This window comes from Phaethon lepturus, unplaced genomic scaffold, assembly GCF_000687285.1.
Source record: "Phaethon lepturus isolate BGI_N335 unplaced genomic scaffold, ASM68728v1 scaffold40741, whole genome shotgun sequence".
Classification (NCBI taxonomy): domain Eukaryota; kingdom Metazoa; phylum Chordata; class Aves; order Phaethontiformes; family Phaethontidae; genus Phaethon; species Phaethon lepturus.
Genome location: NW_010516305.1, coordinates 32,896 through 60,769, shown reverse-complemented (window position 1 = coordinate 60,769; position 27,874 = coordinate 32,896). Strand labels below are relative to the sequence as shown.

General features: G+C 35.5%; 1 protein-coding gene across 1 annotated transcript in view; it reads left to right on the top strand.

The window, feature by feature from the left end:
* LOC104627684 (DNA excision repair protein ERCC-6-like 2) overlaps window positions 1–26,998 on the top strand; it is a 58,394-nt gene extending 31,396 nt beyond the window's left edge. Inside the window, exons 13-19 of the mRNA XM_010296015.1 lie at window positions 777–876; window positions 4,097–4,249; window positions 5,333–5,413; window positions 7,426–8,617; window positions 9,372–9,526; window positions 23,440–23,624; window positions 26,029–26,998. Of these exons, the coding sequence (XP_010294317.1) occupies window positions 777–876; window positions 4,097–4,249; window positions 5,333–5,413; window positions 7,426–8,617; window positions 9,372–9,526; window positions 23,440–23,624; window positions 26,029–26,998 (2,836 nt within the window). The remainder of the gene's footprint in view (window positions 1–776; window positions 877–4,096; window positions 4,250–5,332; window positions 5,414–7,425; window positions 8,618–9,371; window positions 9,527–23,439; window positions 23,625–26,028) is intronic.
* The last annotated feature ends 876 nt before the right edge of the window (window positions 26,999–27,874 follow it).

Genomic DNA, 27,874 nt, shown 5'->3' with positions numbered 1-27,874 from the left:
AAATTCAGTAGATTTATATACTGAGCAGAAATAAACTTGTTTCTGTATCCTATCCAATTATGTGATTCCATTTTAAGGGTCTTTCTGACTTCTGAGAGGTGTTTATGTGCACTTGTTACAGAGAAATATGTGTATCAGAAATGTGTCTTGTTGAAAGGCATGGTTTTTAAAGAATCCTTACAAGATTACTTCTCTATAAATTGATTCAGCCTCCCTTGAATTTTCAGAATATAATCTATTAGAAGTATCAGAATTTGCTATTTAGATGGAACAGTGCCTGTTCATTAACTTTTTATTATGTTGTAACTTATGAAGTGCTTTATAAAGTTTAGAAAGAACAGACTGCTCCACGTAATCCATAATCTATCTCCTGTATAATGCAAATAGGAGAATATCTTGTGCAAGAGCAGATGAAGACAGAGTGGAGAAAAAAAACACTATGAAAACATAGTGGAAGGTGGGTTTTCAAGAGAGATGGAAGACAGGCCTTGGGATACAAATTGAGAAGAAAGCTTTTTCAACTTGAATGGGCCTGGGAAGAAACTTGGAAAACTAATAGTAAAGTAAAAGGGAATGAAATACTGAGGAAAATTTGGAAAAGTGAAAAACAAACAAAACCAAGCCCAAAACCAACCAACTCATAAATGATTTAGAGTACCACTGTTTATTGGAATGCTTTTTAAAAATTTATTTTACTACCTCTAAGAGCTCTGTTGGGGTTTGTTTTTTATTTTCTTAATGATAAATATGTTTTTAATATACTGCTGTGCTTTCAGAGCTTATAGGATTGGCCAATACAAAGATGTTAAAGTGTTTAGATTGATATCCTTGGGAACTGTGGAGGAGATGATGTACTTGCGACAAGTTTATAAACAGGTAAAGTTCACAAACTGTTTAAATTGGGAGTTCTTTTTAGTTGTTTCAATGACTGAAAACTAAGCTAACCTATAGCAAAATTGTTGTTTCCCTTGGTTGTATGATATATGCTGTTAACTTATTAAGCAGAGATGAATCATTTAGCAATGACAGAACAAAACAGAATGATGTTTGTAAACAAGTTTTTCTGTAACTTTTGACAGTTATGCAATATACAGTACTCAGGTTATACAGAGAAGAGAACTATTTTATTTAAAAAACCTGTGAAATATATGTGTGAAATAGTGTAGTTATTCTGTAGTTATGTAGATACTAACTAATAGATGTAGTTAGTATCTGCAGCAGTCTGATTCAGGTAGCTTTTTCTTTTGAAAGGTTGGAGAAAGAGAGCAAAAAACTTGCTGGTGCTATAGAAGAAAAGCAAGAAGACATTGCTATTCTCCTGCCTTTGAAAACTTGCTTATAAAAGGAGGGGGAAACAGCTTGTAGGTGCTATTATGAAGATAAAAAGTGAAGTTGCCTGCCAGAGTACTTAATCTGAAATAACTGCTTTCTCTAAATTTTGCTACTTGCATTGATAGGTTTAAAAAACTAAGAGTAGAGAAAGAACAAAGTATGTGGTTTGAGGAACACATAATCCAGCAACTTTTTCCTGAGGAGATCACAATTAAAACAAAAAATAAGCAAACTCAAACATGAATAACAAAGAGCAGGCTGCAGAATAATAAGAAACTAGATGAAATAGGAATGTGTTTTTTCTCAACAAAAATTGAAAGTTAATAAATAAGGTGATTGTCTTTAAGATACTGACATTATAGGCATATCAACTTGAAGAAAGGAAGAAAATCAGTGAGATACCATTGTCCTGAAGGATGCATTGCACAGAAAAGGCAAAAGTAGGTCACCTCAGTGGGCAAATGATATCATGTATTAAAGAAAGCTTTATGAAATTTGATGGATTATGGCCAAAAATTGAAATTATTAGGTTAACAGGAAAAATTTGGTATTGAGTCTTCAGTGACAAGTGCGCTCTTGTAGCTGAGTAGTGTACAAGGAGAAGATTGGAGGCTTAATGGGTGGGAGATGCAGTAATAGACATATTGTTATTATCCTCATACAAATTTAAGTAAGTGACAGATAAGAATAAGTTTCTAGGATTGACTATTTAGACACAGTATCTGATTTTAGAGCAGATAGTCAGAAACCCCACAGCTGGAAGATCAAATCTTGAGCTGCTCTCCACTTTATCTTACTTAAATTCAATGTTTTGTAGAAGCCCCAAAAAATTAGTGTTCTGTTTAATTTTTACAAAATAAATTAAAAAAGAGGAAACTTGATAAGAAGAAATTAAAAGTAGTATGTGATGGGCTGACGTGGTCACAGATAATTGGGCAGTTTTCAGAGACTGTATCAGAAGCTAGTTGAAATCATATACTAATGAGGTGGGTTAAATATAAAACACAGTAAGTCCCAAAACTACTTTTGAGGGACAATACTCTAAAACCATAAAAGGTAATAATTTAGTTTTTGAACATACATGAGCAGGAATTGTATTGCTCTATAAGCATTACTCAGTGAGGTTTAAAGGAGTGTTCGTTGCAAAAAACCTACTTGATTTATTCTTTGTATTCACATTAATGGAAAAGCGTAGAGAGCATCCTGTTCCAAAGTTTCTGTTGTGCGAAATACTTTTGAGGATTCATTTCAACAGCAAGTATCAGTAGGAGAGGTCTCTGAAAGGCTAACAAAATGATCAATAACAGATTACAACCAACTATACTCACTAAAATCCTGAACGAGTGAGTCACGCTTCACAGAGTCTTTGGAGTTGGTGATCTTGTAGATAAAGAAGACTCGGATGATACTGGCTGTTTGTATTTCCAAAAGGTGTGTATAAAGCCTTCTTGAAAGGCTTGCTTGTTTTTTTTTTTTAAGTTGACCTGTGTGTTTCAAGTCAAATAAGAAACAATAAACAGAGTAATTGTAAATCTGGGGTTTTAATTCTTTTTTAGTCTACATTTGGATTGCGTTCTCTGCTGTTAACACTTGAGCACAGTTAGGAAATTTTCAGTAAGTTGTAAAGAAAATGCTTTTATCTGATGTTGAAAAAATTCAGAAGCCATGAGTACATGTGGATGTGTGGCTTTTGGTGCTCTGAGAGCTAAATGTTGTCATCCATTCTTTTCATGAAATGTGAAAATACTTTATCATGTTTGTAGTGTATTCTTACTGAGGGATCTATTTGATTTTTGAAATCACTTAATTTTTTTATTAGTGGCATTTGGTTGTCTGACGTAGCCATATGTGATGGAAGAATCTGATATAAATAAAACGGAAATCTAACAGAAACCTGAAGAAATTATATATGTATCTTAAAGTATACTTTTGTAAATACCATGCATAATTCAAGAAAGAGTAAACTGTGCTTAGCTAAAGTGAAACTAGAATTTGACTGTATAGTTACTGGCTTACATAATTCAAGAGATGTGGTGTCTAGGAAAGTGCCTGTTCAGTGCTAGAAATAGAAGTGAATAGAACTGAAGAACTACCAACTGCTTAGAGCAGTTACAAAAAGTAATTCCAGGTTTGGTATCCATAAAACCATGTTTTTGACATTCTTCCACTTAACATCAAATATACCAATTATGGAAGTATTGAAATTTGCAGTCATTGGAATGCAGCTAAACCTGCCTGGCTGCAAAAATGTTTAAGTTCTGCCTGGCAAACTATTTACTTGTCTTTACTTTTCACCTGGAAGATTTTTAAGTCACTTCTGTTCAGTCTGCTTAGCAAGAGTGCATGATAATTACTCCTGATCTCTGAATATTTTAATCTTGTGGCTTTTATTTAGTCCTTACCAAGTAAGCATGCAATGCAAAGCACTATGTGGAAATAGGAAGAGTTTAGTATTGAGGAAAGATGAGCAGTCAAGACACAGAGGAATGTCAGTAGTGTGTATAGTGGGTGTCTGATATTAGGCAACGGTGAAGTAAAAGACTTGAATTTTTTTTATTTTTTTAGATTCAGTTAAACCAAGCAGGTTCCTGTTATACCACAGTCTATTACACCACCATCTGCCATGGATCTTAAAACAAAATATTCTCCCTTAGGAATTTCTGCCTGCTCCAGCTAAAGCTGTGTATATAATGTGGATGCCAGGAAATTCTGACATGTTGTTGGATCAAACACTTCTGAAATCTCTTGTGTTGTTCTGTTTTAGCAACTTCACTGTGCGGTTGTTGGAAGTCAAAATGCCAAGCGGTATTTCGAGGCAGTGCAAGGATCAAAGGAACATCAAGGAGAGCTTTTTGGGATCCATAACCTTTTCAAACTTAGGACTCATGGGTCCTGTCTTACCAAAGATATCCTGGAGGTGTGAAGTCTTACTCTGTTACTTCTGGATATTAGTTTTGCATTTTTCCTTTCCTCATGAGATGTTTCCAGTCAAAATTATGACAAAGTACTTTATAAAATACAGAAATTTGAACAGTGCCTGTCTATGCAGTACCTTAAATTAAATAGGCATGCTAATTTCTCACTCTGAACTAGACGAGATAAATTTCTTTAAATCAAAGGAAAAAATGGAAAAAGTTTGGATTATAATTTCCAAAAGTTTGCTGATATATTTTCCTAATAAAAATTTTGTAACTTATTTTTGTGATATTTTCACATATTGCCAACTTTGTGCACAGATACCTTCATCAATAGCTCAGTGTCCTTTTAAGCCAGAATTCTGATCATCAGAATATTTTTTATGATCATAGTAACCTTTGTACAGTACATTTTGAGAGGTCAAAAACTGTTCAATAAAATACATTTTTATCATGATGGATTTAAAAATGTTACAAGGTGGAAGTAAATAACTGAGACTTCCTATTTTAAGATTCAGTTCTGAGTTAATCTAAAAACTGTGTGTTAGCACAATTCCATTCCATGCATGTTTGCTGCAGCTGACTTGCATCTTGGAATTTATTGCAGCTTTATTCTAGGTTTCTTTCCATCCTTTCCTTTTATTTTGTTGTTTTGCCCATGCTAGGAGGAGGCTGGAGAATGGGATGTAGCACTGTGAAGGCAACATAGTCAAGAGTCATGTGGTGTAAGAACACATACTGTAGGGATATTAAGCTCAAGAGTTCTCTAAATCTAAATTAAAACATGGTGTGTAATATGAACATTGTAGCAGATACTCTGCTTTGGAAAAAGGTGAAAAATTATTAAAACAGCGTATGCATAAGTTTCTCTCAATTTATGCAATATGTTACTTTTCCTGCAGGTTATGGGTTAGATCAAAAGAGCAGTAAGTGCCAAAATGTAAGTCTTAGTCTGGACTTTGTTGATTGTACTTCTGATTCTTATATATCTGTAGAAAAACAGAAAAACTAGGGTTTTTTCTGGGCTTACCTTTGTTAACTTGAAGATATACAGTTTTTATTCTATACACTCTTGATTGTTTTAGAGGGAAGGCCGAGTAGAAGCAGGAGTCATGACAGCAACAACATGGCTAAAGGAAGAGACTCTTCTATGCAGCTCAGAAAAGGTGAGGTGTCTTTGTAGACTATGGACCAGAGCATGACAGTCCCTCTAGTTCATGATAGTACAGTGCCAAATGTGTTAGGCTGGTAATGCTTTTACCCTAGATTGCACTTCCCATTTTTTATTGTCTGCTTGCCCTTGGTTTTACATATTGTAAAGCATTAGATAATGTCATGCTGTCCATTTTAGTGGAATTTATTTGTTCTGTCTATTTCAAGTGGAATATCTAAATATCTGAAGGGTGGCCGTCAGGAGGAAGGAGCCAGTCTGTTTTCAGCAGTGCCCAATGATGGGACAAGGGGCAATGGGCACAAACTGCAGCACAGGAAATTCCACCTCAACATGAGGAAAAAACTCTTTACTGTGAGGGTGACAGAGCACTGGGACAGGCTGCCCATAGAGGTTGTGGAGTCTCCTTCTCTGGAGACCTTCAAAACCTGACTGGATGCGTTCCTGTGCAGCCTGCCCTAGGTGATCCTGCCTTGGCAGGGGGGTTGGACCAGATGATCTTCAGAGGTCCCTTCTATCCCCTTCCATTCTGTGATTCTGTGAATATTCTTAACTTCCGGTAATAGGGTGTTCTGTGACCTTTACAACACTTGGATATCCTCAGTCCAAATGGCGGTATTACTAACATGCTGTTAGTACTGCGCGATATTGTTTTCTGAAGCGTTGCTGTGTAGTGTCTTAAGAGTGACAGCCTTATGATACGGCATGACATGACATGATATGATATGACAGCCTTCTGACAAGAAGTCAGTTGAGAATCTAACACCTACTGTTGTTTGGAAGAATTTGATTAGGGAATTGTGGAAAGGAGTACAATTGGTTTAGAGGATTGAAAGCTTGCTTCAGGCTTTGTGGACCTCTGTGGAATACATGTGCTATTTAGTTGATGCAATCAGCCAGTGATTCCCACCAAGTCAGTGGTCTGTTCAGTGCTGGCTTGTTTGTTGTTGTTTTTTTGAATAATGTATCTAATAATTTCCTACTGGAACAAGATTTTTTTTGCCCCTGTAAAGGCTAGGTTTAATGGGAGCATTTTTATGAATGTTTTTGACTGTACATTGCGTTCAGATGATTTGGGAAACAAACAATTAGATCTACAATATGGCCTCTAAACATGAAAGTATCATTAGATCAGAACACACTGAACAGTAGTGAAATTTAGCCACTGTGTCTTACACTTTTTGGAGACTTCTGTGGGTAAATACCAGTGTTAATTTAAACCAGTATGCCATGACATTGATCATACCCTCACATTGCTAATACATCACTGTATGGTCATCCTGTCACAGTGGATTTGGTAACAAACTAACTTTTTCACCTTGTGTTAAGTGCTTTTGATAAGCAGGATGATATCAGGATTAATATATCTTAAAACTTCTTTTCATGTGCAAGAGTTTAGTATTTATCCTTCTGACTTTTCATTTACATATTGTCGTAATTCTTATCTCAGGAGTACACAGTTTTGGAGTTGTATTCTGGACTTCTGTAGCTTCAAAAAGTTTTAAGGCTGCCTGGAGATAATTTTTGTTTGGTTACAGTAGGCCTCGTAAGAGCAGAACATTATGTACTCATAGCTCTTAACCTGTGTTAGCTGCCATATACAAGGAGGTTGACCCCTGTTGGTATCTTTTTTTTTAATGAATGTCATGAATCATGAAGTCACTTTTCAAACTACCTTTGAAGGATGAAAAGTTGTTAGTATAAACTAGAAAAATAGGGATGTGGATTGTGAAGACATAGGTTGTTTAGCATATAGAATGTCACATGTATTTTTTGTTATTTTCGTTGTTGTGTTGCTAAAATGTTTGTTCTGCCAAAGACTTTCATATTTCTCTTCAAGATTTGTTTTGTATTTGCATTCTATTTGTGTGTTGCGATACTGTTTCATGTATTTTTGAGTAACAGTGAAAATCCACTTTTTTTACACTTCTTTGGAATTAAGTGTGCTTCATATATTATTTATGTTTATATATAAATACCTTTCCTGTAAATTACTTTTACTTTTAGTGTGAACAACCAGACTGTAAAGAAGATAGAGATCCCAGAAGCATTCAAGCACAATTAAAGAGAGAAGAAATGGATTTTTGTGATGACTTTAGTGATGATGATATTCTGGAAACTTCTGTGAAAAAATGTGAAAGAAGGAAGCCTTGGAATCCAAATAATTTAACGGTGACAAAGGGACAGCTTTCCTTAATGCAGTGTGGATTCTCTAAGTTGTTGCAGAGAGAAATTGAAACTACCAAAGAGTATAATAATTGTAACTCTCATCATTCAAATTATGATGATCAGACTTTAAGAACAAAAGTAAATAGCAAGCACAGTGATTTTCAGAAATGTCAAAGACATGTGCATCTTTTGGAGTATGGGAAAGCTGCTCAGTCACCAGATCGAACTGATAAACAAGATATGCATAGTACAGGCTGGCTTGTTTTATCAGGTTCTGAGGAGGAAGGGGACAGAGAAGGTGAGGATCAATGCATTTCAAAGCAAAGTGATGTAGTCGTTGAAACTGAATGGAGTTCTGAAGAGAGTGATGATGTCATCTTTCCTACCCAAGTTCCAGCATACCAGCAACCCATGCTTACTAAAGAAGTTGAAATTTACAGGTCAGCATCTGAAAATTGTAAAGAGTCAGCAAAAGAAAAAGATGAGTTGTTTAAGGGAGACAATAGGCAACTTGGATTCCATAGTCCTGAGTCAAATTCCAGCAAAGTCACGTTTTTTAAAGACATCAAGAACTGCACAAGAGATGTGAAGGGGGCAAGCGACATAAGTGATGAGTCTGATGATATTGAAATTTCCCATAATTCTGAATCAAGAAAGTTAAGAACTTTCAGCTTTCTGAAATGGAGAGAAAGACACACCCATAACAATGAAGTAGGTAGATTCTCCAAATGTCTGCTACAGTCAAAGCAGCCCAACAGAAAAGAAAAGGAAAGTGATTCTCAGAATATAGATGAATTTTCGTCCTCTGAAGATAACTCCCCAGTTGAGAAAATTGATGCCGGAGAGCAAAGCTATAAGTGTAAAAGACAGAGAGGCAGAGTTCAGTTTGGGTCTAAAATGCTTCATCCTATTCATGATACTTCTGTTGCACAAATGAATTCTAGCTATTTTACTTCGCCTAGAACTAATACAAGTAAAACTGAATTTGAAGATCAAGAGCAAAAAGTTGAATCAATGGACAGATATTTAGGTAACTAGTAACTTAATTTCTTTGATTTTATCTCAACTAAAGTAGTAATATATGTTTAATTTATCATTGTTGGCAAGTTTTAAGTTTTCCCTGCTGTACATGTTTTTGTTACAAGATACTAGTAAATGCTCTGCTACATTATTTAGTAATTTCTTTCTGTATCTCTCTTTTTACCTATTAGCGTTACCTTCCTGTTTTCTGATGTGATGGGTTGCTTTGTAATATTTTGTTAAATGCCTACTGTCTGTTGAAAGATGTTAGCATCTTTCATAGATTGAAGAATCTATTTCATAGATTGAAGATCTATTAAGAATTCACAAATCTAAATATTTGAACTGTAAAACCTTAAGTGTTGACAGGGTTATTAAGTTATTTTCATATACTTAAGTTTTTATTTATGTGATTTTGGAGTTTGAAATACCATATAGAAGATTTTATTCTCTTAGAGACAACTTTAAACATTAATATCGCAGCCATTAAGTCATAGATGCTATGAAATTTCTCCTTTGTCCATCTGAAAAAGTAATACATTGAAATGGGAGTACTGTTAAACTATCTGGATGAATCTGAGTAAGTCTAATGATTGTTCTTCATTTCGTGGAAGTGAGAAAGTTGGTGCTGAGTGAAATCATAACAAATTTTGCAACTTTCATGTTAAATTTTTTTAAAAATAGAATTATCTTTCCTTCAGTGGAACTGTACCTTCAGGGTTTTGGAATAAATCTTTGATTGTATCTTTCTCCTAATATATCAGATGGTGTTCAAGAAGTGGCTTATATTCATTCAAATCAGAACGTGGTTGGATCCAGCAAGGCTGAGAATCACTTGAGCCGATGGGCAGTGCGAGACGTATTTGAGTTGAAGCAGTTTTCCCAGCTCCCTGCTAATATAACAGTCTGTAGTGCCAAGGTAAAGAGAAGTGTTTGGGAAATGTTGTTTTTACTGTTTTTATCCTCATTTTTCATCTTAAAAAGCTCTAACAAACTTGTTTTTCTGTTAATGGCCACCGTGAATGATCAAAGCCACTGAGGATGGGAGGAGGAGGAGGCTCAAATGGAGGTCTAATAAATTACTTTTGTGTTTTGGTTTTTGTTTTGTTTTTTTTTACATTGGCCAGCTCTGAAGGATTTGGGAATTAAGCAGCAGAGCACCCTCTGTGGGATTTTTCTCAGAGAAATGGTAAGATTAAAGATTGGGTGTTTGAAATCAAATTCTGTGCCATGTTTTTCTGATTTGAGGCTTGAAAAAATGTCAGTTTGTCCTGGATCCAGTTAACAAAAATCCAGTTGCCATGGTACATGCCAGAATATCTGTGGCGTAAAAAGTCAAAAAAATCAGTTTGCAGATTTTTTTTTCTTTTGGCATGGACACATGCAGTTGCTGTAATGGGTTAAAGTAATGGTCATTATTGTTCATGCTTAATGTTTGAAATGTAAAACTAGCATTTATAGGGGTGCTTATATGTAGCAACAGATACGTTTTATGCTTTTTGTTTTTCATGCATCTTTTTTAATTACGTTTGGAATACATACAATTCTGGAATAAATTCAGGTACAGCTTCCAGGTTTTTGTTCTAATTACATGGTGGTTTTAATCTACTCTGATTATCTGGACACTTTGTTGTTTGCCTTGTAATAAACATTTACCATTTCCTAGACTGATTCTTAAGATAAACCACAAGCATAGAGTAAGTAATGGGTGAACGTGCAGTTTAGTCTTTACAAACATATTAGCAATCACTATAGAAACTGTAGACAGAGGACGGTGTCGTTCTGGGGTGTTGAACATCCGCAGTGGCTAAGAGTTTCTTCCAGTGTTGTTGATGTACTGTATTTAATTAAGCCATTAGCAGTAATGCCAAAGAATTTTTGCACGGGGAAAATCAAATCAGGCCAACCAGTAAAAGTGAGGCCTTTTCAGTTCTAACACATTTGCATTAGAATGTCCCTTATTAACAGAAAAGTTGGTGAAAAATACTCAAGAATACTGTAGAAAGGTACTTATTTAATGGCAATGGCTGACAACGTTAATAAAACTAAATAAAAATGAAAGAAAACTTGGAAGAGAGTACTTTGAATAAATGTCTGTTGAAAAACTAGTTTGTGGGAGTCATTTGTATTGTTCATGTGACTTATTATTTAGAGAGTGTGATTGCAACTATTACAAATTAACCTTTCGATTAACCTTGTCAGTCCATTTTTGTGAGGTATCTATTTTTCACTCAAAACCAACAGTAGTATCAATTCTCTTGGAGATTTAAGTAGGAAGAAAAGCATCAAGAATTATGGCTGCCTCTTCCTTGGCTTCCTGTTCTTTCTTTGATGTAGAGGCACTAATCTAGAAACTATCTCTAGGTGGCTGCTTATTCTTAAATGTGGAGCTTTGAATTTTTTGTGCTCAGCTTAAAAAAAGAGGTGCCAGAACTTCATAGACAACTTTGAAATATGATCTATTTGGAATATTACTGCTACTATTTTCCTCTCTTCATTATTTTATTTTTATTTTAAAAGCTTTATATGAAAAACATGATCACTGTTGCTCTTCTGGCCATCAGTCTTTGCTGGTCGTTTTTCACTTACTTGCCATCAGTTTAAGGCAAGACATTCACTGTCAGAGCAACTAATTACGTTTATAAAGAGAATGCTGATTTCAAATGAAGTTTAATAAAAAAGTTTTTCAACAGATTACAGTAGCGTTATGTGTAATATTAAAAATACAACTGAACAGTTTAAATTTCCATCATTATTTTTGGTAAATAAAATTATAGTATTGAATACTGGAATGTTAATTGTAACCTGATAGTTACTAAAGGAAAAACAAAACTTCTGTCAGCTGAAATTCCTTACTGATGTTGCTTTCTAACATCATTGTTCTAACTGTTTCTCAGATACTGGGTAGCTGTTTCTGTTTGCTCTGGGTATCAATGATCACATTCTTAATTAGAAGCTTCTTTTACAGTGTATTTATATTAAAGCTTTAATAGCATCATGAAGGCTCCTGAATAATGCCCTGACAATATTTATGGCCCTTTTTAAGCACATTTAATCAATTTGTCTTATTTCTAAGTAAGAGTGATAAAAAAGGTCTTTTCCTTTCATTTCATAGATAGGTCTCTTTGGACAAAAATAAAATATACTTTGTGCTCTTCGGTTCATCTATGCCAACTCCGTCTTCCTGCTCTGCAGGATTATTTGTCTATAATAATGCATTTCTGACATAAGAGTTTAAATACATTTTTCAAGAAATGGCTAATTATCTCTGGGAAAGGAATGCAAGAACACTTCAAAACTAACAAAGTATTCCATTGAAGCAGATGAGTTATCAGTTGGAAAATACGAAGACTGAGTGAAACATTTTTGCTTCCTGGTTACATATGAGTCTAGAATGACAGGCATAATGTTACAATAAGTAATAAGCAAAAAGTAATAAATAATAAGCAAAAATAATCAACTAAGATAACCTTTTGTAAGAACATGACATTTTATTGATTTATTGCTATTGACTAGTCATCTAATCACATTCTGGCTTCACTAAATTCCCATGAACTTTTTATATGTTAGGTTAAGTTCTTTAGTTTCAGTAGCTAATTTATGGAAATGAGGTGAATATGAGTAACAGCAAAAATAAGTTGCTGGAAAGCAATATAAATGAAGTAGTCTTCTTGGTTATCTACCTGCAGTAGATAAACCTAATTTATACTAATTTTATTAGTCCTTCCTTTATTGCTGAATCATGGAGACTAATGTAGTCACTTGAGTTGTAGAAACTGCTTAAAACTGGAGCAGACTGCAAAACCTGTGAGGACTCTTCCTTCAAAGTGAGAGAGGTTGCATGGGAAGAAGATCCTTGAGGGACAAGGTAGAAGGGATGGGAGACAGGGAGTTTTGTTCCTCAAAAGAGAACTTTGAAGGTATGTAGAACATTTTATTTAAGAACATAAGTAACTAATGACAAAGTAAACCTGAATTTAAGTTTGCTATAAGGAGTGTAAGACTTGAACTTTCAGATAAGAAAAGATGTCTGTCTTTGTGATAGTCTCTTTCCTTAATTTGACTTCAGAAGGCCTGTGTTAGATCTGGACTGTTGGCAGTAACGTAATTCACAGTCAAATGTCTCTTAACCTTTTAAGCTGTAGGTTTCAATCAAGCATGGTCGGGTTTTTTTATCCAATAATAAGCAGTCAAGTCTGTCCTTAATGTTACCTGTGCTAGTATTCATATACTCCATCTACCTTTTCTCTGAAGTAATAGAACATACTATTTCAACATGCTACTGTTCTGTACCATTAAAGGCTTAAGGGGAACAAAATCTTCATTCCATTTATGAGAAATAGGACTTGCTACTATTTCTTCCATTCTTGCTTGCATTGCGCTCCTGGTTCTGTAACAGTCCTGGTACATGGCTTCAAGACTGCTACAGAGCCTTTGACTCATCTTTCTCCTGAGGTGGTAGGGAGTGCAGTCATACTCTCTATTCTTGTTTGTTTTAAGGGGAATTGTAAATTCGACTGGTTTAGCTAGAATGTTCATGTGTATAACTGAATGCTTGTTTAGTGTGTATTTCCATAAATTCTGTATGACTATCGAAAATACACTTAATTAACAGCAATCAGAATTTGAACTCTGCTGTCAAGAAATAAAAATAGAACATCATGAGATATCCCTCACAACTTATCAGCTATGAAAGGTGAGATAAAATCTAAAAGTAGTAAAAGTAACAGTATAAAGTGTGCATTAATTATACAAGCAAGAGAATAAACCATGTTTTGATTGAATATCATTAGTCAAAATAAGTCCTGTCCAGCATGTGAATTAAAGCTAGATAACTATTTGAAGATAGTATTTATGTGACAATAGTAGAAGCAAACAAATGTGAAAGGTTTTTCTTATGATCCTGAAGAAACTACAGTAAATTGTGGTTTTGGGAATATATTGCCTTTATCACAGGAGTCCATGCGATTGCATAAAAGTGGAAGAAGATTCTGTAGCTGTTGGTGAGTTGGAGTAGCATTTTCAATGGAGAGAGGTGTAGAGGGAGCTTTCTTAAATGGTCATCTATAGCAGTGGATATCTGTAAGTGTAATTGGGGAGGTACTTAAAAGACTAACTTCTCTTTTTTAGATAGACATGGTATTTATATACTTAGTATTCTACGTTTAAGGGATGTCTAGATTTACAGTAAAAAAAATTCTAACTTACTACCAACAGTTCCTGAATTGTACATATTATCCTTTGTCTGAAGATTGTCTGTATTTCTGACCATTAACCACAACTTGTAGTGTCAGGTCAATGCAGATTTTTAGAAGAAAGGACAGAAGAACAGTATGATGATTGTCCCTCAGACAGTTGATGTTTCTGGTAGTGTTGCTTATGTGGAAGGCACTGAAGTGTCAATAATCAGAGGTGCTTAAGAGCCTCAGTAATCAAAACAAAACCTGGGTTTTTTGTTCCATGCAGAGGTGTGGCAGACAGTTGTTTCTGAAAAAATTTTGGAGATACAGATTATACGTCTCAATCTGTTGTATATTCCAGAACTTAAGCATCTCAAAAAGCAGTCAAGTGTCTCTTTTTGCTTTGTAATCTTTTATAGCAAGTCATAAGTGTTAAGGTAGAAATTATGGTCAGTTCTGTAATACTACGATGCAGGGAGAATCACACCAGGCTTCAGTATTCTAAACATCTGAGGGTAGAAAATGCATGTCATCTAGTGTTCCAGATATCCACTCCATTAAAAATTACTGAGAGCTGGTCTTCGTTGCTTCCTTCCCTTTTTTGGGAAAAATGAAATTGTTAACATCTTCTGTAAGACCTTAGTAACCTATTAAGTATTTTTAGAGGTTTGAGGGTGTTTTGACCCTTTTTTTTTCTGGTGGGTTCCAGGCTCCAAAGCAACCTGGTTGATTTTCAGGGCAGGAGCATATTACTTTGGTTTTGGCATAGCTTGCACTATTATTTGTGAAGCTTTTTCTTAGCTACCATAAGAAATAGAAGCCTCCCAAAGGCAAAATTAAATATCTTCTAATGTTTCTAGTCTATTCAGAAGTAAAGGACTGCATTCCTTAATTAATTTCCTAATTAATTTCTGTGTTAATTGGCAAAAACAGCCTATGTGAAATGTTTTACATAAGTACAGAAGTCTGGAATAGGCTTTCTGTAGTTGCTATAAAGCTGAATTTGTGTAGTATTTCTTCAATGGGAATCTTGGTGGGGGTGTCAGATCATGGGGAAGACTCTGGAGTAGACTTGGAGGCTTCACAAAAAAGATAAAAATGGGAACGGGACATACTAAATTTGAAAAACTGATGATATCCCACATTAGAGCTAATTTGCGCTTTTTAATATGTGGAAAAGTATTAGTCACAAGAACATGCACTGTACCTATGGAGTCTTTTTTTTTTCCAGTCAACTGCATGTTTTCAACTTAAGTTTACTTAAAGTTTTACTGAAATGTACAAAGACAGCCATTCAATTGAGGATTAATCACTATGGCAACATAAATGTGGTGACTGAAAAGGGGGAGGATGTATTCTCCCCTCAGCTTCCTGCCAGCTGTCATATTCAACCTCTGCGGCATGAATTCAGGCCAAAATATAGACTGTGACCAGCTCTAAGAAACTGTATCTGTATTTTTATAAATTGGTACAGGAATCGCACTATAAAAGAAGACTTAATCCACTGAATTGGATGACAGACATTTGGCACTCTTGCCAGTGTTTGACAGAGAAATGAGGGGATACTTTGTAGTAAAACCTGGATTAATGGTAAACCCCTCTTTATGTTATTGCAATGTGGTGTAAATGAGAGAACTAAGCATGCTGTCAGCCTAGGAAAAAACATGCCTTTTGTATCTCCAATACAGATTTAAGTGCTGTTGAGAATACTGTAAATACAAAAATTGTGTTATTAAGAACTCCTCTTTATTGTATTTGTATTATTGTATTTGTATTACATTGACATTTTGTAGATTATTTAAACAAAGACTTTCAGTAATAGTAACTCTGATTGGAGTGTGTTTGCACAGCTTTCAGATTCAAAAAGTTTAGATAGTTGTTTACAAAGAGTAGGCTTTTGGGAGATAACATTCCATTATCTGTGCTCTTCTAGGATGGGGAATGATACTCAGCTTTAAAATGATTGTTCCCAAATGATTTGCCTGTAATGCTCCTTTATTGAGTTTACAGTTTCAGCTTACAATGGCATTAATAATTTCAGTATGACTTTTGTTTGTTTGTTTTTAAATGCGGTGAGTTCATATGTGGCATTCTGTGAAGCACGTAGTTGCATATCCATTATGGTGTATGTGCATGACTTTTGGTTCTGCTGCTGTTTGATGGAGGGACAAGAGTGCAGAAGAAGATAGGTCCAAGTTCACAGGTTTCTGCTGGAATAAGCAATTACCTTAGCTTTGAATTCTGAGACAGACTGATTATTTCCTCTCATTTTCAACCATAGTAATAACTATATTGATCAATATATATTGATTTATGATTAGATTTTTTGGTGCAAGAAAGTGATACGGCTTATAGGAGTTCTTTTTGTTAAACAGTCAACAAATTAAATAAAACTGCTCCCCATGAGAAATTCTTGCTCTGTTACCTGATTGGAGAAGAGACTGACTCGGAAGTAAATGCAAAATAGACAGAACACAATCCGTCCTCAATTGACTTATTGCATTCTCCACTACCAAGCAAAAGATGAGTTTATGGAATGTCCTTGGTCTCTATTTACACAGACAAAAAAAACTAGCTATGACAACCAGGGGAAAACAACTACATATTACTCTGACAAAATTTCTTTACTTTTATCAGCAGGTATAGCTAAATACTGGTGTCTCAGCGTTCGCAGAATATTTTTGAGAAGTAATTTGGACCCAGAATAAGTATAACATTTTTTGTAGCTTGAAGAACATTTCAGCCATTGGTCTTCTGTGATACAATCAAATGTTAGATACCTTTGTATTCAGAATCAACATCCTGAGTAGCTTTGTTTAGTTCTGAAGGTTCGAGTATAAATGTGATTGTCCTAGAGTTTTCTAAAATTTTAAGGTACTTTAGCTTCATTTTCTTAGACAATTGAGATACTGACCATTAGCTATACGATTACTTCTAACTTTCATTCTACTATCCTGTTTTATTAGAACAACAGACAAATTCAGTCTGAGTGAGACTGCTTTTCAGTTAAGGTTAAATTCAGAGGGAAAATGTCCACATCAGAAAACTATTCTAAAGTATGGTAAGATTTAGGCTTATTTTAAACTGTGGAATGTGTAAATCACCATAACCCTCTGAAGTACATAGTTTATTCAGTAGTGTACCCTCTGTTAGTAGAAAAGCAATTCTGGTTTATTTAAGAACCAGGTGAAAGCAGAGATAATCTCATTATTTGGTAACTTTTAAAAATTATCTTGACCGTATGAACCTCATTTTTAGAGAAACTACATGAGGTGTTATGTGGACACCATTATACTTTGTCTTCCTTGGCATGCAGAATAATTTAGGAAGAATTCTTTTTTGACACGTGTATATGTAGAAGAGAGAAGGAAATGAGACCAAGAATGAGCAGTGAGGTAGCAAACAGTTCAGGGTATTTGTATATCTTCTGACAAGTAGAGGAAACATAAGTAAAATAAAAGCAATATCTAAGAACAGCATATGTTCAAGAAAAGCATATAGAAAGGTCACAGTAATTCATAATGTATTATGGGAAAAACTCCCAGGGAAGACAACAGGGAAGACTATAAGGGGAAAAAAGATAAGCTGAAATAATTTAGAATTGTAATTTGGGTAGATAAATTTACTGTAATGCAATAAGTGTCACCTGATCAAAATAATAACAATCGTGCAAAACCCACTGCAACTCACAACAGATCTAGAAAGTCATGTGTTTTCTCAGGTTTTGAGGGGAGTGGGAACACATAACGTAGAATATGGCATAAGGGTTTGTTATTTGCTTGCAAGCTGTGTTTTAAGAGGACAGTCATACTGAATTCACTATTTCATGGTCTGGTATGATTTAGGTGACTGCAAGGCAACTAGAGATTTGGGAAGGCCTTTCTTGTTTGTTTTAGAAATGAAAACAAACAATGAAACTGCAATGGAAAGTATCCTGGATATCTGGCAGCAGTGGTTTCATGCATACCTGAAGAGAAAAGCATGTTAGCACTGTTTCAGCTGTGAGTGGGGAAGTCAGAGGACGTTGTTGCTGACTAGAAGTCAGTATTTGGCAAGATACTTACCATAGTGATGTTTTGGGTAGTCAAGCAGAAAAAGAAAGGAAGATGCTCAGACATAGTACAACTATGACTGAGGAATAATTATGTAAACATGTTTTCAACTTCAGATTCAGGCTTTTGAAGGAAGTTCATTATCCTTTAAGTCTGGTTATTTGGATTGCCACAAACATGAGGCAGCTTAAAAAAACAGGTATCCCTGAATCTCTGTTTCTCTCCCTGCTATCCCCAACCCCTGTCATCTTACTCCTAGTCTCTGCTCACTTGCTCTCCCATACATTTTCATCCTGCTGTACTTTAAAAAGATGAATATTGTTCTTTTCTGCTGTGCTTGTAGAGGCTAAAGAGAAGAAAAAGGACATCACAGGCTTAAGGTGGCCAGTCATCTCAGTCATGTCTGAGGATGCTTATACATGAATTAGCATTCATTGCTCTAGAGTGTAGAGCCACCTCTTCATGCCTGTTGTACAAAGAACAGATACTGAAATTTTTTACCGTCAAAGATAGTAAAAAATGGGTTTTGGTAGGTATATACTGTTTTTAAAACTTCTGTAAGTATGCAGCAGAAGACAGATTGTCACATGGAGCTAACACATGCATGAGTTGTTGCAGATTCAAGATGGAATCTCTAAGCAGAAGTTACTGCTGCATTGTGGCACTTAAATTCTTGCTTGGTGCTCAGCTGCATGTCATCATTCTTCTTGAAGACCATTACCCTTAAGTGCCAACTGGTCTGAGACTTTAAATGTGCAGATGTAATGTAATATATGTAATACATAACTCAAAGAAATGGAAACTCATTATTGGTATCCAAAACTTGCTATATGCTTTTAAGAATAAGAGACATACATAACAACAGAAGAAGAGGTGAAGGAAAATACCTTTTGTGGTATAAGGAAGATACAATGTGTTTGTGTTGAAAACCCCGTAGACTAAATGGAATGTGAAAGGTAAAAATAACTGCTTTCTTTGATGTATTTTTTAATGTGTGATAAGAGTCCCTAGGTTTTCTGAATACTTTTTATAAACTCTTTTCTGCACAACTATGTAGTAATCCCTCTTCTTTTCCATTGCAATATATGGAAAGCCTCTTCAGAATGAGTGCAGTAAATGAAGAGGGGATAGGAAGGAATGGCTGCACTTTTGCATGTTATTTTCCTTAGCTTGCAATAGCACTTAACAATTTCATTTTACTGTACTTTCATTAACTTTATTTCTTTCCCTTTACTGGGGTATTTTCTGTACTGTACCTTTTATCACATAATTTTTTTAATCCAAAAAATGTTGCCTGCCACTAAACAACTTGCATGTGTGGCCCTTTGTCTTACATGTATGCCTTTGAAAATAAATTGTTAATTTCTTTTGAGCTTTCTATAAAGATTTTCTTGATGACATGAAATTGCACGAAGTTGAATAAAACAGTAAAAATAGTACATTCAGTAACTCAATAGATATCTTTTGTCTTTGATATCAAACAAATTATTTTGCTGTACCTTTTTCCCCTTGCCAAGGTACTGGTTTGAGAAAGGAGAAAACGTGAAGAATGCAGAAATGTATAATGGTGCTACAGATAACTCAGTATAGGCACCCTTAATTTATTAGATGACCAGTAAGTATATGATGAAGTTTCACTTAAACTTTTCCACTTTGAACAGTGGAAATTTCATAACATGCACTGCAGATGCATAATGTCTTCAGTATACGTAAACATTTAGTGAAGATTTAACTGCTTTCATGATTGCTGTCAATCTTTTTGTAAAAAATCTTTAGCTTTACATTATGTGTGTTTTGGAAGGCTAATCAAAAGGTGTGCTATGCACTGCATGAAGAGTATGCTTTGACACACAATATGTACATGTGTGGTCATATGTTTGGCAAGAATGTTCTTGGATTTCTGTACTGTGATTTTATTTGTCATTCAGAATAACTTGTTCATAATGATGTATTTCAAACTTTTAAGGATTAAATTTACATTTTAAAGTGTTGAGTATGCTATTACTTAGGCACTGAATGGAATCTTAATTCCAGGAGAGAGATTTGCTTCCTTATTTGTGCAATTTGAGTTTTTTGAGTATTTTTGTTCTCCCTCTGTTAAATTGGTTAACATTTTTCAGTAGTTACATGGCTGAGCCATAAAGCAAAGCCAGACTTGCTATTTGGCACAACAGTTGGATTTTTTGGGGGGGCAAAAAAGGTTGACTCTTCTTAATTCTCCTTTCTTTCTGTTGAATCACTCTTTCTGTCTAGTCCTGAGGTACACTTATGGGCTGATCACTATCATCTTTCCAGTTTTCCAGTCATGATTGGAAAATGCTGTAGTTGGATCTTAGATCATTAAAATGTTTTTTCAAGAAGTTCAGCAACACTTGTACTTACCTAAGTATATTAATTAATATACAGTACTTTAAGTTAAACAAAGATAATGTGCATTTCCAAATGCACAGAATACTTCTTGTGTTGAAGGATTTGTTTCCTTTATTCCATTCTTTTGGTCATAACATTTATTAATTCATAAAGGTCTGACAGTAAATAAATAGACTATTGAATGTGTTAATATCAGTAGTGTAAGGACAAGAGTCAGACATTCCTAGCTGAATCAAATTATTAATTTCAATGTTGCCTTGCAAGATTGCCTGTGTATATGATGTACTTGATAATTCAGGTGAATAAGACCAGTGCTGTAGAGTCAAGATGGAATTTCATGTAGGAGCAAATAATGGGACACACACACAAGAATTTGGTAGAGAAAGTGCTCAAGGAACAAAAAGTAGAAAGCTGTTGGAAGGAAACGTTTATCATGAAATAGGTTTCAATCAGTGAGTTAGAAAGCAAACATTGAAAGAGAATTGGAAAGAAATTGGCCACAAAGGAAAGAATTAAGGAGAGTAATACATGAAGTCAAATTCAAAAGGAAGCAAAACAGTGTGGAATGTTGACAGTGCTGGAACGTTGACTGAAGTTTTCTTTTTTTTAATGGTAATGCTAGTAGGAAGATACAGGGAATATTTTCATCTATAAATGTGTAAAGCTTACCTCTATCTAGAGCCTCATCTATGTATCACTCAAAGTAACAAACTTCAGATTTGACTTTTAACAAATGTGGAGACATCTTAGGAAAAACTGAAATAAGTGTCTTGGTTTCAGTGAAAAATTATCTTTTTTAAAAAGGAAATTCTTGTATTTGGGGGCTGGATTTAAGTTGGCAAACTTTCAAAAACATTCAAGTTCAACAGAGCCAGTTGTTGTGTTTCACCCTAACTGGGTGCCATTTAATCAATTGGCTTTGCTCCAGAGAGCTGAAAAGTTTTTCAAGAGTAACTCACAGTGACCGTGGGCTTTCACTGGCATTAGCTCCTGCAGCTGTTGGGGTAACTTGTTCATAGTAACTTTTTCTACCTTCAGGAAGAAACTTCGAGCAGCTAATTTAGGTAGAAGAAGAGGAGCTCTTTGTGTGTATGTGGTGGTATTTTCTGTTGTTCTTTCAGGTTTGGCAGTGTGGGTCAGTGTGCTTAAAACTTTTGTACTTCAAGAACTAAATATGCCACTTGTGAGTTTATCTGCAAATAGCAGTACTTTTTACATTAATTCTGATTCTCTGCAAAGACAAGAGATTTTTAAAACTTCCAGTGTGTTTACAACATTTGGCTTTTTTCCCAAAGATATTTTTAATCTTCTGTATTTGAACAATTGTGTAAACCAAAGTATTGCTGCCTCATAGACTTTGGTATTGTTTAATAAGAGGTAGATGGATGCACATTTAGGGGTGTTTAAAGTACTTTTAAGACAGCCATTGACATAGTTAGGCCTGTATTTTACGTAAGTTATGCTTGCTTGAATTAAATTATACAGTCCTGATTTCCTGACAGAGTGACAAATACACTAGGTCTTAGTGAGAGCTGAATACTATAAATGTTTTTCATGCAAAAATTCTATCAAAATAAATACATTTAAAAACTAGCATTACTTTATTTTTTTTGAAATATTTTCTGAGTAAAGTTCTGTATTATCTATGCATATCTTTTAAAAAAGTAAACATTTTAAATGCATACAGAGTTAGCAAGATAACTGTAGAATATTTATGCTGTAGATAACATCTCCTAATTCAATATTAATTTTGTTACTATCATCATAACATTACTATTGAAGATGTGGTTTTTATCGTAATTGGGGCCTTGACTTCAGTTTTGTTTGGTATAACTTCTAATAATGCAGTGAAATTTTATTCTTTGGAGTTGTGCATTTAGCTTAAAGAGCGAAAATTTATGCCTATAGGTCCCTTACTATTAACATTTCTCTCTGTATGCTAGTTTGAGGTTCCTTGCCCAAATAATCGATTGAGAACAGATCCTAAAGCTCAAGAACATTGTCAACAGCCCATGGAAATAAAGGAAGTGAACATGAATCAAATAGAAACACATTGGGAAGAAACATTGTAGATCCAAAACCAGATTTTGAACAGCAGATGTCAAGGTGTGCACACAGTTTGTGTTTTCATCTCTCAAGTAGTGTTAACAGGGGGACTTAGGACATCACTAAACAGTTATTCTTTCCCTCGATCTTATTGGCAGGGGGCGGGGGAGGCAGAAATAAAGGTAATGTTGCTTTTCTAGTTTTCCTCTGTTTTTCCCCATTCTTCAAAGACATTCTTTAATTTTTGTATTTCCCTTGGCTTGTGTTTTGGGAAAGGGGAAATTTTGATGAGAATTTGCATTTCTGAAAAATAACTAAGGTGTCAATAGGATGTTTTTGTGCAAGACATTGACTGTCAATGCATGAGTTGATCTGTAACACTACCTTCTTGAATTTGATTAAAACATTAGGTTTTTTTATCACCATTACATTTAAAATTTTAATCCTATCAGTTTTAATCTTATCAGTAATATAAAGAAAGTGTGATGTGTAAATTTTTTTTCTGTACATTTACAGGTAAGTATATACCTTTTCTGAAAGTATCTTTACAACTCTGAATAATTGCGTGTGTGCACGTTAGAGATTGTGATATTGACAAATTATTTTACCTTAACTTTGATATCTTTGAATAGTGTTGTGATTATTTATAGTTTTTCTTTGAGTATTAAATTGCTAAAGTAACTAAGAGTTCTGAATGTGGACTGTGCAAAAATTGTGTAATATACATTTAAAAGCAGGAAGCAGTGAATCCAAAGAATCCATTAATCTTGATACATAATATCTTCCTGGATTAATTTATTTATTAAGACTATAAGCTATTAACACAGCATTTTCTATTTTACAGTAATATTAGGAGGCTGTAAGTGAGATTTGGGTACTGTGGTGCAGGATTAAGTATTTGTATAAGCCCTGTTTATGCATGAGAGAATTCGCAGAGATCTGTCATTTAGCCTCACAATTAACCCATTTGGAAAAATACTGCTTTTTCTTAGAGGACCAATAATTGCCTTCAGTGTCCCTGGAAGTTTGTGGCTGAGCAGGTGGAATTTACACTGCAGCTCTGAATCCCGTTCTTAGCACTCAAACTATTGAGTGCTAGCTAAGACTGAAATTGGGCATAACAGAACCCATCACTATGTCCCAGACACAGCTGTGTTGATGATTTCCATGTCTCATTTTACTAGAAAAATGAAGAAAACACAGAAGACACAGCAGGGAAGAATATTATTAAGGGAGGGCAAGAAATGTTGGCGAACAGTAAGCAACATCACCTGTATGTTATGCATCCTGTGACCCAGAAAAAGAGAGAAGTGCACAGAGTAGGTTCAACTACCTTCTTGGTTGGAAAGACACCCAAAGGAATCCGCAGGTGAGACTATTGCGGTAAGATGGAAGTAGAATTCTAAGCTTGAAACAAACTTCCCTCTGGGCAGTTGCTTTTGTCATTGTTTCAGACATACTTGGGGAGTATTGATGATTTTCTGTGGCAAGAGCAGAACTAATGGGAAACTTCCACTCACACTATACAAAGAGTACCATAATTGATTAATAAAATGAATTGAACCCACAAATCACTTTAACATGTTGATTCAATGTGTCATATATTACATAGCTGTGCAGATGTCATCACCACCAATATTCATGGTATGTGCACCACGCAGTATTACAAACCAATGTTTAAACTGCATAGAAGCAAGAAATTTTATAGTGTGTGCTTCTGACTGCCTACTGGTTTTGCCCAGTTCTCATCACTTTCACTGAAAGACTGTTAAAAAATACTGGACTTTGTATTTATTTTTTAACATGGGGATCAACGTTTGTTAATACTTTTAATGTGTTGTGTCTGCCCTCATGTTTGGAAGGATAATAATTTTTATGTCTCCTTGTTTTCCCTTTTTTGCCAAACTATTCTGCTGTTAATGTAAATACTTAAATTTCATTATTACATAGGCAGAAGTTCAATAACAATAGCCAGATGGTATGTGGAAATAAAAAGTGGAAAGCTGTAGCTGACTAGGCAAACCTGTACAACTGGGATTTGGTATATATTTTTAATGTAGCCTTGATACGAATAAATTACTATATAAGAGTTGGTATCTAGGTAGCATCTCTTAAGTGTTCAGAATCTGTGGTATCAGCCAGCTGGCCTCAGCTACCCAAACTGTTACTGCTGAAGTGCCAGACTTGCTTGCTAATACAGATACTGAAATTCTAAATATTTAAGAGGCAGGTAGAGGAGAACCCTTCATGCTAAAAATAGTAAAAATTGTAATCATAGTTATCAATAATTTGTTGAAGCAAAAATTTTCAAAGGCAATGAAGGAATTAAGGATGTTATTCCAAGATCCTAAAGTCATATATCTAGCAAAAAGCTTAAGCACGTTCACTCTTGAACGTTCAGCAGGTCACCCGTTAGCACCTCACAGTTGTACTTTGTAGTACATCTGAATATGCTGTACAATGCATGAGGATAATTAGGTGACTCAGTTTGGTGTGTTGTAGCTGTAAAGCTGAGTTAGAAGCTGTCTGCAGTCACCATGCCCAAAGGCCAGTCAGGTGGTTGAGTACTGTGTCCAGATGTGGAGCCCTCAGCACAGGAAAGACATGGACCTGTTGGAGCGGGTCCAGAGGAGGCCACAGAAATGATCATAGGGCTGGAACACTTCTCCCGTTGAGAAAGGCTGAGAGAGTTGGGGTTGTTCAGCCTGGAGAAGAGAAGGCTCCAGGGAGACCTTAGTGTGGCCTTTCAGTACTTAAAGGGGGCCTATGAGAAAGATGGGGACAGACTTTTTAGCAGGGCCTGTTGTGACAGGACAAGGGGTAATGGTTTTAGACTAAAAGAAGGTAGATTTAGACTAGATACAAGAAGAAAATTTTCACAATGAGGATGGTGAAACACTGGCACAGGTTGCCCAGTGAGGTGGTAGATGCCCCATCCCTGGAAACATTCCAGGTCATGTTGGACGGAGCTCTGAGCAACCTGATATAGTTGAGATAGTCCCTGCTCACTGCAAAGGGGTTGGACTGGATGACCTTTAAAGGTCTCTTCCAACCCAAACTATTCTATGATTCTATTCTGTTTGAGGCCAACAGGGTTAAATCTCACTGCCTACTGGAGCCCTGCTACAGGAGGGGCAGTATATACCCATTCTCTGACAAGCAAACATAAACCCACCTCTCCAGCCTTCCAGTTAGGTTGCTTGATCCCAAACTATGGCTGACTTGATTAGGATGATCTCCTTTATTTAGAGTTTGGCCTCTTAGCAGAAACAAATACTCCGTAGCTCACTAGATAGGATGGAGAGTGCAGTCCCTGTCTCCTCCTGTGAATGTGTTTATCCATCTCTTGTTTAGCGAGTCTTTTAAAAGGAGTTTGAGCAACTGCTTTGTGGTTTGTTGTTGGGAGTTTTTTTGAGTTGTCATGTGTTAGGTTTTTTTTCCCAAAAACACTGTACCATCTTACAATCTGCATCCTTCTGAACTCTGGTCCTTCGGTACGAAATCTTGCTTACAGTGGAAGTTGGTGAATCTTTGGGTCATAAGCTGGGGAAATCACACTGGAGTGTGGGATTCAGAAGTCACTTCAGTTCTTCTAAGGTCATTATTCTTTCTTCCCTTTGCTGATAAAACTAAACAAATCTCCTAATAAGGAAGTTACGTTCAGTGATTACTTTCTGGGAGATCTGAAATATATGAATTTAATTAATTGCCTGAAAGCTGCTTTTGTTTCTAGTTAACGGTGTCAATGCATTTTTCCTTCCTTATAATTACAGGAGGCAATTTCAGGAAATGGTATCTTACTTTCATATGGGATCAGTGGAAGAACTCGCAGAACATATTGCAAAAGCTACCTCAGAAACAAGGCAGAAGATGTTGAAGGAATTCTGTGTTTCCAAGCATCCAGAGATGGAGTCTTTCTTCCCAGTTGAAATACCAGCACAAGCTTCACATGACTACAAGGAAAGAGATTTGGGTAGAACACACTCCAGAAAAAGAAAATCCACTGTTGGAAGATCTAAGTCTAGATCTTCATCAGCTGAAGGTCTGCTTCTGAGTGGAACTACAGAAACACAGAGCCAGCAGAGCCGTAAGGGAGAAGTAGAGCAACTTCACAATGACTCCTACATGCAAGGTATGTTTGTTGATGCAAAATATATACAATCACCCACTGTTGCTACTCAACATATTGAAAGGAAAAACAGTCAGGCATTCAAGGATTTTATGGCATCTGGCTCATTAAGCAGTAAATCAGAAATAATTGAGGTGCTGTCTGTAAAAAGTTGTGAAGGACAGCTGGACTCTGAAGGAACACAGCTGCCAAGAAAAAGATACCTGTCTCAGTCAGAAAATGGGGAGAGAAGAGCTCAGACTTGTAAGAAAAAGTCTTTTGTGGACTTACTTGGAGATACCTCTATTCTCAATGACCTCTTCAGAAATGATGGAAATGGGGCTACAGAATTACCAAGGAGATTCCCTTCAGGGCAGGTAGAAAAATCAAAGGAGAGGCCAAAAGACTTTTGGGACATGCTGAATGAACAGAATGAGGAGAGCCTCAGAAAGCTCACAGACATAGCAGTCATAGAGAAGCTGTGTGAAAGAGCACCTCTTCCCCCAGTGACAGAAGAGAAAGAAGTGTATGAAAGTTCTCTGTGGAAAAAAAACGAAAATTTTCTATGGAAAAAATACAGTCCAGATGATTCAGATGAACCATCCACTGCTGCATCTTGTAATATAGTAAAATGAAAGTTTTCTACATGAGTTGTGCTATAGTTATCTTGTGCGTATTTTAATGTTTAACTAACTTCAGTATGCAGCAAAACATGTTACCTCCATGAAATTAAAGGCAAAGTAATGAATTCATATTTATGATAGGGATTTACATTTTACAGATGTGAATATATATGTAATTACACATGTAACATGTACATACGTGCATATTTAATATGTATGTACTATATTATTGTAAGCTGTGATATATTAATTTTAAATTAAACTTTTAAAAATGTTCTGAGTGCACTTTGCTTTCTTGTGTCCTGATCTCATTTCTAGACTCAGTGGCAGTACTAAGTAATTTTTACCCTTCCATTTGGACACCCTTGGTCCTCTCAGCAGAATCTAGTGATACTAAAAGGCTTTGACAATGATACTCCACATATTTTCTGAGCTACTAGTGACTCAGGGACTTCATGAGACAGGGATGATGTCTTTGTGTCTAACAGCCTTTGGTGGATACTTCCCTCCCGGCCCCCCCTGTAATTTTGCTCAGTCTCTCATTGAAGCTGTGGAGTTCCTAATTATCTTTGCTATCCTATAGCAGTGAGTTTCTCATCTTGGTTGATGTGAAACATCACCAATTCTTGTTGACTGTTTTTCAGTGCAAGATCTACAGCACATTTAATTATGCTAGGTGTCAAATTTTATCTTTCACTATACTTTCATCTCCCATTTATTTTTATAGACTTCTGTCATGTCTTTGAGGTGGTGTGGTCTGGACAGTACTTTGGTGGTCTTTATTTTCTATGCAAAGAAAGAAGAATGGGAATAGTCTTTTAAAATTAAAGGCTGTTGCCTAGTGAATTTCAGGAGGAATCTAATGCTATTCAGTAATTCAGATTTACT